Genomic DNA, 12546 nt, shown 5'->3' with positions numbered 1-12546 from the left:
GCAGTGTTCAATCTAGTCCCTAGGGGAACTCTTTGGTCAACTCTAGTTAAGATGGGCATCCCCTCAAACATGATGGCAATCCTCATCCAGCTCCATGAGGACAACTATACAAGAGTCAGGTGGAGGGACCAGGTGCAATTCACCGACCCCATAAGATTCTTTCAGGGGGTTTGACAGGGTTGTGTTTTGACCCACTCACTGTTCTCACTATACATAAATTACTTAGTGAAGTGACATGTTAGAGATGGGTGTGATGTTACCAAGGCGGCAGGTAGGAGAGTGCCCACCTTACTTTTTAAGGACAACACTTTGCTGATTTCCAAGTCACTTAAAGTCCTACAGCAGCTCTTGGATGATTTTACAAAATTTTGCAAAAGATCGTGGGCTACAGCTGAATAACTTCAAAACAAAAGTCATGACATCTAGCCCTGCAAAAACTTAAAAATATCAAATGTAATTTGCTTACTGCAAAAAAACAACCCTATCTGCGTGTTACCAGTTTGACTATTTAGGGATAACAACAAACCTAGATTGGTCAATGCAGGTACATAAATCTCACTGCTCTTTGCTCCCTTATTAAACACAATTGGTAAAGATTTATAACAAAACCTGCTCAAGATGGCTGTCCCTGATATTGAGATATAAAATGTGAAAGCACTAGGAGCCCTCGTGTATGGTTGAGATTTCGGGTCATGTTAATTGTAACATTTTAACAGCAGTGTAAAATAATTTCCTCAGGTCCCTCTTTGCTCTCCCTAAGAGTTTGCCTATGAACCCTTGCATCTTGATATGACATTTAGGAAACTCTCCAAGAAGACTGAGAATAGGTCTGTGCTTTACTGGCATAGACTATGGTATTCACCCTTACTGGGAGCGTATAGAAAAGACTTAAGAGACCCTTAAAGTACCACGGCTCAAGTACATTAGGACTACTCTAAGGAACCTAGGTCTGAAGATACTCTGGGCAAGGCTGGAGGAATTGAATTCTATTTAAAAAAGGGACTTCAAATTGGCCTACTGGGAGTATGTCTCTGCAGAAACTATTCACAGCAGTAGAGGCAAGATAACAACAATTAATCAATCACATAATGCTCCCAGCATATGAGAAAACTATTGATGAAATTATGCAATTATTTTGAATCCAAAGCTTCTAATTATGGTTTAACCCAAACACAGTGGAACTGTGTCATGTTCGTCGAAGAGTCCAATCAGAGACTGCATTTTCCTTCCTAGGGGTCCGTTGCTACGGTCAACGAAGAGTCTAAACGGAAACTGAACTTTAATGCCTATGGATTTGCTGCTATTTTGTACAGTGTTTTGAGTTCAAAAGGCTAAACAAGCTTGGGCTTTAAGTGGCCAATTATGTTATTGTGAGGTTTTAAATTCTTAAACTTTAAAAGTTTTTCAGTTGTGCTTACTTTAAACGTAGTAGCATTGTGTCTTAAATCCCACAAAGAGTTTATATGGAAAACTGTACTTTACATTTGCCAGAAGATCTTGTACTCTCTTTGAACAGCTATAATGCACTTTGTACAGTTGAGCCAAGGCCCAGTAGGATATGTTGTATATTGCAAACCCTGGCCCCACATTACACTGCCTATTTAGATGGATAATCTATGTATGCATCTTAAGTCTAGCCAATGTTAAATGTAATAGGCATTGTTTTATTGTGTTATGGGGTGCACAGGATTGCATGCAATGCTCGGTCTGCTCTGGTTCAAAGTATGTAAGACGTGCCCTGCAACTTATCATTTTCATGACACCTATGGATATCAATCATGATATTTTAAGTATGTTTTTTTGTATTATTATGATCCTTGGTTGATTGAAATAAAGTCAATGACTGACTGCCCGACAGATATATACATAAAGTGTTGAAACTCCCCAGTGGTGCAAAATGTATTGAATCACTAATAAATAGGGTTATCCACTGGATTAGGACCATACATAAATGCAAATCAGTGATCTGTTCGGATATTTTGAACACCACACGGCGCTCAGCACCTACAGATAACCATGGCTAGGAGATGGACTAGTAGCCTCAGAGATTTGATCCACAACCCCCCTCACCATCAGATATAAGTTTGAATATAACCCGCCTGCGACAAGGGAAGTGAGCCAAGTAATGGACAATACCAACTTTCAGGAGATCTTAATGGACAAATGCCAACTAGCTGAGAGAGTGGATTGACTCAGCAAGCAGGAAGATCCAGGCCTCTCCCACGCCACTAGTCAAATCAATTAAATGTTGGAATTTGTTTCTTGAACACTGCCTGCCTCTAAGTTGCTGGATACCAATTGGAGGGATTTATGGACTCTTTTAACATCTGTGTATTGCAAGAGACCTCTTGCATGGAGGCAGTCCGTAGAACACGTTTTTCAAATTTGTTAATTTGTCTGTTGAGGTAAAGGGAATAATGCGGGTGGTCTATCAATTTGTGTGAATGTCTCACTAGATTGTAGAAATAAACGATTAGTAATTAATTCAACTGATATTCTTGTGTTACTGATTAGTTCAGGTAAAGGTCCCTTTATTACTATTTTCAATGGCTATTTCAATGGCTATTTTAGAAATGATGGGATAAATCTGGAGACACATCCACTAGCCAGTCTAGAATCCTTTAAAGAAGGTGAAGTTAGAATTGGGTCAATAATAATGGCTAGAGACTTTAATGCTACCTTTAAGCCTTTTGACAATTTAGATTTGGCCATTACAGAGGAAGATCATGCCATCTGGAGAATCCTCCAATTTGACCTCACTCCAATGCATAGACTGTCAGCTCTTTCAATTCAATCATTGGCGCTGACAATAAACCTAGGTCTTAAGGCATGCAAAGGTCGTTCCTCCTTAGATAAAGCAGATGTTCATACTTTCAATAAATTAAGACAGTCTAGGAGGATTGATATTATCATGCTAGACTTGTGTTTGTGGCCTTATATAATAGATATGATGGTTATAGAGAAAAATGACAGCAACCACAATATCCTTCATTAGGTGATGAAAGGAGACTGATTTTAACACAGATGTTCACAGACCTAGGCATCCTTGTGAGTTAAGCTTAAAAAATTAGAGGGCACTGAAATGGAATTGTGTGAAGGGTCAGCCACACTTAAGGGGTCATTATGACTTCGGCGGACAGTTTTCACCGCCCGCTGAAGTCACATGGTCAAGTTGTCGCCAGTGCCGCTGTTTCCCGCTGACCCTATTAATAGTTCCCCGCTGGGTGAGTGGGTGGAAACAGTGTTTCCGCAGCTGGACCAGCAGGGAACGACCCACAACATTGACACCAGCTCATAACAGAGTCAGGGGCAATGTTGTAGAGCACAGGGTGCGCAAGCACCCGTCACAATTCGGGCCTGGCCAGGTGGGGCCCTGCATTGCCCAAGCCAAGTGCATGTGCAGTGCATGGGACCCCCGGGGCACCCCGTCTCCGTCAGCCTTTACATGGCGGTGCTACCGCCATGTAAAAGCTGGCGGAGAGGGGGGCTGTAATCCCCAGGGCGGCGCTGCTTGTTCTACCCTGGCGAATTAGGACCGCCCGTCATTCCTTTTGAGGAGAACTGGCAGTGCTGTCACTCTCACCATGGCACAACTGCCTTGGGCATAATGTGGCAGTCAGACCGCTGCCAAAGCGGTCATCCCACTGTGTTGGTGGTGGTCAGACCGCCACCGCGACCCTGGCAGTCTTCACGACCCCCTTAATATCTAAAATATATATTAAAGTCACAGACACACTTGAGCAAATGGTTTTCGGAGGCGACACAGAAGAAACTATTATCCATACAATAAAAAGCACATGAAGGCCTTACTGAAAATTTTAAATAAACCCTTTCTAGCAACAGGGAAGCTCAAAATGAGAATGTTGCATCTCACCCATGGTGCTATAAGCAGTGCACAGCAGCCATAGCAACTCTATTATCTTCTGTTAAGCGTAAAGATAGAGAGCTAATAAAATTGGCCAGGAGGAATTATAAAAAACCTATGACTGCATCCAGGTCAAATTGGGAGACTGGGCTATGGCACGACCTAGCAGTAGTAGTCAGAGAAGAGGATAACACATCCTTCCAGAACATAACAGCCCATGGGAACCATTATTCCAATTCTAAAGTTGACATTCATCTTTAGCTCAAGGTCTTAGTAAGGCATTTGAGGCCTTGTATACAAAAGCTGATAAGGCGCCCAGTGAGACATTAAGGCGGTCATTCCTACCTTGGCGGGCGGCGGGAACCGCCACTTGGCCGCTCCGCTGTCAAAAGACTGCGGCGGCCATTCTGGCTTTCCCGCTGGGCCGGCGGGCTACTGCCAAAAGGGCGCCCACCGGCCCAGCGGGAAAGACCCTGCAACGAGGAAGCCGGCTCCGAATGGAGCCGGCGGAGTTGCAGGGGTGCGACGGGTGCAGTGGCACCCGTCGCGATTTTCACTGTCTGCTAAGCAGACAGTGAAAATCTTTGTGGGGCCCCCAGGGGCCCCACGACACCCGTTCCCGCCATCCTGTTCCTGGCGGTAAAAACCGCCAGAAACAGGATGGCGGGAAGGGGGTCGGAATTCCCTGGGCCAGGGGAAAACCGGCGGGAAACCGGCGGTTCCCCTTTAATAGCCTGGGAAGCACCGCCAGCCTGTTGGCGGTGCTTCCATCATTTTAGCCCTGGCGGTCGCCGACCGCCAGGGTTAGAATGACCGCCTAAGTATTGAGTTACTTCCATTAAATGTTAACACAACTCCATTAGTGATTATGTTAAACTCACCATATGATGCCCTCTCAGAGTTAGTACCAGGTAAGGCTCTGGCCCTGATTGCAGTTGTAAACTTGTTCGTGTCAGAGCCGCAAACTTGTGCCCATATTTTAACAAGCTCACTATTCTAACATGAAGGATGGTGTGCTTCCTAATTTGTGGTAAGAAGCCATAATAGTTCCCATTCACAAGAAGGGTACCAAGGTAGATCCCCAAAAATACAGGCCGATCAGCTTGATCGGTAGCCTGCAGAAGCTTTTCTGCCAACAAATATTGGGGAAACTCCTTGAATGGGCCAATGGTAATAGGATTCTCTCTGATTTCCAGGCAGAGTTTTCAATCAAACATTAGTTTAGCACTATTGATCAGATTTTCTGATTCTGTGCAATATATATTAATTCCATCACCTTGGGGGATGTGCCACTTGTATGCAGCTTTTTTAGATATCTTTTTATTAGACATTTCAAAAATAAAGCTATAAATGTACAACTTCCACTGTTGTATGAACAACCTTTTACATTCCCAGCTAATACATGACCCCTGAAGCTTGCCAGCCCTCCCCTCTTTGGCATACCTTATTGACCTGGACCTAGTTCGATATGGGAGTAGCCTCATCATCGAGTGAGGACTATGGTTCTCTCCTGGACTGCACCAACCCATGATAAGAGTTCCATCTACCCCATACCTTTTTCCATTTCTAAGGGCAGTCCCTTCCTTTGTATATTACTTTTTCAGCCAGCTACACCAGTCCTTGTCCCACATCCAGGACTCCGATCTAGAGGGATTCCGGTTCCGCAGGCTCTCGCAATATACCTTTTGACTACAATATGACCCAGCATTATCCATACCTCTTGCAGATTAGTCATTTCCTATCCCCATAGAAGGAGCACATATCTCTTTCCTGAGCTCGGCAGTTCTTCCGCTTCAATTTGTTGCATGTACTCCATAATTTTTGCCCAAAAGACTTGCATCACTGGACATTCCCAGAGGATATTAAAGAAGGAGCCCACTTGCCCACATCCTCGCAGGTATAGACCGTAGGATGCCTGTCCCTCTTTCAGAAGGTCTGTTCGAGAGTATCATGACGATGTAGTATCAGAGCTGTACAAGTGAAAACCCCAAGTTTATTGCCAGCTCTACTGGGGCACCCAGGGCCGCCTCCATTGGTGGCCAGATTTTTATACTCTTGCTGCTTTAGCATCAGTACATGTCTCACCCCCTTGTAATTCATTTCCAATAAGGTGTTCCAGTTCTGTGATTTCCCTCTGTAACTCATCCATTTTCGCACTCCGATCCTGCTTTAGCAACAAGATCAGGGATAGGCCTGTCCCCTGACCACAGTTTTGTATGTTTCCCATAAAGTGAGGGCCAAATTAACCATGGCCCTATTCTCCTTGAAGTAATGGTCTGTACATTTGTGGAGTCCCTCCCTCTACCTGTGTAGCTTTGGGCACCACAGGTTGATCTGTCTGACTCAACTCCGAGTGTCAGCACTCTGACTAACCAGCACTAACCAGCACACACACTGGGGAGTGAGCAGATATTCCCCTGGCCAGATGGCAAACCTCTGTGAAAATTGTATGCCTGTCGGTGCAGTGTGAAGAGCTAGTCAATACGGAAGAGACTGCCTCTAGAGTAGTAAGTGTGTTGTTGGTCTTGAGGGTTGTGCAGTCAGTATAAATCCACTAGGCCCATGGCAGCTTGGAAAACATAGAACGGGCGTGTCTTGCCCTTGGCCAGCCTAGTCTTCGATCTAGCCTTGTCCTCACACACCACAATGCAAGAGTCTCCCCCACTATCAGCACTCCCTCGGGGAACTGCAGAAGTGCAGAGCCCAATTCTGGAAATGCAAGGGTAGGTAGTTTGGGTGGGACGTATATAGAGAAAACATTCACCATGTCCCCCTACCAGTGTCCCAGTAATGCCAAATATCTGTCCTGCTGGTCAGTCCACATCTGTTAGGGCACTAAGGGGATCGATTTCTTAAGTAGTACACCCACTCCCAAAGAGTCAGAGGTATCCCCGTCATGAGCTAGCTTATTATATCCCTATTTGTCCGTAGCCTTCTAAGTATAACTCATGTGTGTTTCTTGTGATAACACTGTGTCCTGGTCATGTTGTTTAAGATATAAGACTACGCCCCTCTTTATCTTGTCCCCCAGTTCATTTACATTCAACAAAAGTACTTTCAGTGAGCACCCAGTGGCCATATTAGGGCTTTGTTACTCCTTCTGGGCTTGCCACCCACCTTTTACCTTGTCCCCAGGGCTGTGAACCTGCTCACTCGCCCTTGTGTGGTTACTTAAGGTGTGCCTTTCGCACAGTGTGACAGTGAGTTCAAGCAACCAAGTGGAAAACATCTAAATACTTAATTTCACCAAAAAACGTCCCCTCCCTGCATCCTCCATACTGGTCTTAGCACTGACCCCCCCCCCCGAAACATTGTACAGTGCCTGTCGCCCCAAATTAAATATAACTTAACTGGGTAGGGCAACCTACACTGCTGGCTTATACCACCCTTCTTCCCCTGCATACTAATCACTGTTCTTTGCCAAGTAGCAGGTCCTGTTCGGGTCTGTGTCCAGCCACCATGTTCAGTCGAGGCTTCTTTTGACTATGATACCCCCAATTGTAACCTTTGACATGAATGCTGCTGGGGGCCGCTCTTTTCACAGCCTCAAAATAGGTGTCTCACTTTCCCTGTCCTCTCTGTCTTATCCCCCAGTTTCGGGGGTTGTGCTTTGTGTCACCCTCACTGGGTACTGCGGAGGCTCTAGCCCGCTGCCTCCACTGATGCCCTCTCTCTTCACACCAGAGTGATGTGTCACGTTGCTCTGTTCCCCAACCCGCACATGCCATGCAGGTCTATGCAAGGCCTTGGTTCACTCACTGCCTCTCCCAGAGACTCCAATAGCGGCGCCAGAGGGAAATGTCGCTTCCATTCCTTTTCGTACTCTGGTTCCCAGGTAGTCTATTTCCAGTCTGTCTGTCTTAAATGCCATCAGGGGCCTAACACTCAACCTGCTTGCGAACCCTCTTGGGGAGTGGATGCCCAGCTCTTGGTCTCTCACCTCCATACACCCCACACTCAAGGCTGGGGATTCAGGCCCAGGTGTAAGCCGCTGTCCAGCATCAGGCTTCGGGCTTTTATACCATCTGCGTTCACTCAGCCGTTTACTCTCCCCTCCTTGCATTGGGAAGCTGAACAGGAGGAGTAGAGAAGCAGATAAATTGGCAGCTGGTGGGAGATTCAGCTGAGTTGGCGGTGGGGGCTCTTCACCTAGCAGCCATCTTCCTTGGCTATTGGCCACACCTCCGCAAGTGGCTTTTGTTGATCTTAGAACAGCTTTTGATTTAATCCCACACAACAAATTATGGGGAGCACTGAGAGAGATGGATTGCCCAGGATAATATCTTATTGATCTTAATAAAGCTACATGAGAGAAGCTATGCCTGAGTGAAAAGGTGTAGTAAGGGGGAATTAACCGATCCCATCAGAATAGAAAAGGGAGCTTGCAGGGCTGCATTTTAGCCTAATGTTTTTCTCCCTATACATGAACGCTATGATCAAATATTTAAATTTCCCAGGTAATGACGCCCCGAAAATAGGAGCCCAAAAAGTTCCGGCACTGCTGTTTGTGGACGAGACATTCCTAATTTCTAAAACACCTATGAGACTGCAGGCTTTGACTGATCTTTTTTAATATTCTGCATAGACAGGGTTTGGAGTTAAATACTGCAAAAAATATATGTAATTTAAGCCTCACAATACTAGAACGGTATCACTGAAGGTGCACAGTGAAACCCTTGAGCAAGCCTTTGAGGTTGACTACATAGGGGTCAGACTGACAAAAACATTCATTGGATGCAACAAATTATCAAAGCTCATCAAGGTTACCCAAAGAGTTGATGGGGATATCTTAACTACACAGGCAAACAAAAATGAAAACATTCTCATCACCAATTGAAATATACTAAATGAAGGCCAGGGGGTCAGCTTTATATGGTGCAGAAATGTGGGCCATTTTAAAGATTTGAAGCTTGAGAGGGCTGAGAATAAATTAATCTGCTCCTTACTGAGTCTCCCACAGTGTGTCTCATATATCATGCATTAACTGATCTAGGCATGAACTGGATCACCCATTCAGTCAGGCTGATACCACTCAATGTTGGTGAGGACTTTGGCTTCCCAGGGGGTCAATCCATGTAGGATTGTACTAGAATAACTATTACACGCAAATAGCTACATGAGAATTCAGTGGTTTTCCTACATTAAAGGCATTTTTATAGCCTTCCCTTGTCCACTTTTTGGAGACTCCTGCTGAGGCCCAAGGTGTGACCAAATCGGTAAACAAAGCAAACCTCAAGGCCTTTCCACGGGAACAAGAATTGCATAAATGTAAATCAGGTAGGCAGATTTCAAGATCATAAATTTATACCATCATGATTGAGATACAGACGGTTGACCTTGTGTTTTTCTTTTGCAAGTCTTACAGGCAACCTCGTAAGAAATTGATAATTCTGAAATGCTGTCTTATAGGGGCCCGTAAACATTCTGTGGCTCTGAGAATTTTAATAAGTAGCACAGACTGTGTAGCTGTTTTAGGGCGTAAGACTACTGTATTTTGGTTTTAACAGAAAGTAGGTATAATTTTAATAATTTTATGTTTTTTAAGGATATGTCATCCGAAATAAACACTGGTGATCAATAATCCTTGATTCCCATAACTTTGTTCAGTTCAGGCTCACATATGTTGAGTATTACATCAACAGCTCATACTTTATTCTAACCCGTGGTGACTGCCACATGATTAAAAGACTGGAAGCCATGTACAGTTATGAGCTGAACTAGCTAAGTTTCTTGTCGTGTCGCAGATCAGTTAAAACTAATGCATACTGAATAGAATTATACAATGACATACAAAAACATGCAGTGCTTCAATAATAGAGTCAAACATGTTCCTCCCAAGATTCTACTAAACATTTTCCAAAGCAAGCACATTGACTTTCAAATGTCCATCTATGTGCAAAATCCACCTGTATTATGATTTATCAACTATAGGGACATCTTATATGCATCAATGATATTTATTGAGCATTAACATTGTCAGTAATAACCTTCTAGCTCATCATCAGAAAAAGCTTGAGTACTTCCACACTCCATCTGCAATCCTCATCCAAAATTGGCCCATCATCTGTTTCTCTCGCTGATAGGCTATTAAGTTTCAATATACATACCTCCACCTAGATACACGGTTTGTGAGGAAAAGTATAATGTCTAATTTAGAACTTAATTTCTCCCTGGGTCTCAATTTTTTAATCTCTCTTCTATATTGATAGTATAGTCACTGCCAATTTCACACCATCGTGAAACTTACCTAAAGGTTGTAGCCAATGCAGATTTTCTTCAGAGCCATAACTAGTTTAAAGCTCCTTTCAACCTGGATTCTACCTCATGGGCCAGACAATGTGAAAATGATCAATTTATATTACAAGAGTCCAATGCTTATCCAAAAGTACCAGGCACAAGCCCGATTTTCAGGATAGCAGCATGAGATAAAAGTACTCACAAATCAATTTTAATGGCAATCATGTATGTTGTCAGTTATTATCCTTACAATCTGGCAAAATGCTCTAAAGATCATGGATAAGCATCAAGAGAACCCTGATATAGATAGTAAGTCAGTGAAGATTACACCTTATGTTTAAAGTAAGTATTAGTTTTGTTGTCTGCAACATATTTATTTTATCACGCATTTGGCTATTTAGGTGTAAGATGAATTACCAAATCACAGAATCACAAAGATGAAGGTGCACTGGGGAGATGGGATCTCTTACGAGACACAAATGTAGAAAACTGTGAGGTTCAATTAACTAGTTTACCTAACAAAAATCAAAATAGAGTGGACCTTACCTCTCGCTTGTAGCCATGACTTCTAGGACATTGGAGAATAAAAAGTGCATTTCTGATTGGCTGAGCACCATCTTTAAATTCTCATTATCCATGAAAAGAGACACCAGCAAGCTTAAACTTTTATAATAGGATGCTTCTGAAGTGACAAGCTCAAACATGGCCTAAAAGAAAGGCAAAGAACACAATCAGCTAACATTTTTAACATAAGATGAGCATTATTACTCAATTCTAGCATGGAATAAAAACACTGGTTGCATGAATGCTTTACGCACCAAGTATTTTTACTGTTTAGCTATTTCGATTACCTAAAACTACTGACTTCTCTTCAACGTTTTCTTGTTAATATTTTTCTTTTGTCTCCTTTGTTACACTCACCTGACACAGTGATGATAAGTTGCTCACTTTTCTCACGCATACAAATTTCACTTCCCACACCTCTCACCAACTGTCCACTCCGATGTTTCCCTGGAGGATATCCATGCCCCTTTCCAGCTGGGCTCTATCGGTTTATACAAGTCCCACTCTCACAACACATATTTACTTACCTCCTTCAGCTTGGCTTGCAGGCCAGTCTTATTTCACACACTTTCCTCCTAATAGTTATAGAATCTCACATATATTCCTTCACCATCGCACATTCTCTACTACCCGACTGTTTCTTTGTGTGCTTCCACTGGTGCGCACACACACCATTCTCAAGTAATGTAGAACATTCCTTCCTTGCTCACCAACAAATCTAAAGCTACCAATTCCAGAACTTACACAAAAACTCTGTCCACTCCAGCAGAAGAAGTACTCAATAGAAATTAGAAAGGTGCCCATGTACTGGACCAGTGTCGGACTGGGACAAAACAAATAGGCCTGGGCACCAAACTTAAAGGGGCTAGTTTTAGAGAGCCAGATAGCTAAAAAACTGGCCCAGTTTTGCACTTGTAAAGACGTGCTCTATAACAGTTTTGCAAGGTGTGTAGGATGGCATGGATTTGAGTTGCTGTAGGCAATATTTGTGGTCATATCAGGGAAATCAATAGTAAAAATATGGCGCACAGGGCCATAAAACAGGCCCCAAAATACTGAAAAAACGGCTCACACACTAACCTATCAGACAAGCTCATCGAGCACTGCTCAAGTGGCCTTTAGGCCAGTCTGACCATACACTGAAATAAGGACGACCTGTTAAAGGCAAGTTTGGACGACGATAGCATGGACATCTGTCCTCGGTGTCCACACACCTGTTGTCCCGCAATACTATAATCTGGTGTCCAGTTTTTCCCTCTCTTTATTTGGCATACACGACCTAATCTATGGCATGACCGCATCCCATTACTTTAGTTATTACTCCTGGTTATTTGTAACTGTTCTACAGTAGCGTTTCCCTTTTCGTGACTTTTCTGTTCCTCTGTCTCTGCTTTGGTTTACAGATGGGGTCTACTGAGACCACATACGGAGTGTGTATCCCGAACTACGGACACATCCTACGGGGCAGTTTTCTGCCCTGGAGAGTAATAACGGTCCCTGTAATCACGAGGGACCCTTCCCTATCCGGACATTTAAATCATAGGTTTCCGGGTAGGTTTTGCTTTCGTCTATTTTACTGCAGCACCAGCGCAGCACTAATAGACCAATCATTCATACTATAAGTGCGCTCTTGTCTTTCTGGATTTCCTTTTACAGATATGGCTTTCCATTTTTACTGCATACTGGAATACTGTGTTACGTGAATACATTGACTCGTTAAGGTATTTCTAGATCTCCACGGGCATTTTCTTGTCTCACATCTTTATTGTATAGTATATGCACACTTGTAGGCACTTTTTAAATTTTTTACTTTATGTACACAAGCTCACATTACATCACAATCTATTCACTCGTGGTGGCTGGTTACTCTCCCACATACT

At 43.5% G+C, this 12546-nt stretch overlaps 1 protein-coding gene across 2 annotated transcripts in view; it reads right to left on the bottom strand.

Annotated features, from left to right (window-relative positions):
* Positions 1–12546, bottom strand: part of NGEF (neuronal guanine nucleotide exchange factor) — an 850900-nt gene that overhangs the window by 294213 nt on the left and 544141 nt on the right. For both annotated transcript variants that reach the window (XM_069213776.1, XM_069213777.1), the window contains one exon: positions 10649–10809. In XM_069213776.1, the coding sequence (XP_069069877.1) occupies positions 10649–10809 (161 nt within the window). The remainder of the gene's footprint in view (positions 1–10648; positions 10810–12546) is intronic.

Source organism: Pleurodeles waltl, chromosome 11 (genome assembly GCF_031143425.1).
Source record: "Pleurodeles waltl isolate 20211129_DDA chromosome 11, aPleWal1.hap1.20221129, whole genome shotgun sequence".
NCBI lineage: Eukaryota > Metazoa > Chordata > Amphibia > Caudata > Salamandridae > Pleurodeles > Pleurodeles waltl.
Note: the sequence above shows the minus strand (reverse complement) of the source record. Positions and strands in the feature narration are given on the sequence as shown.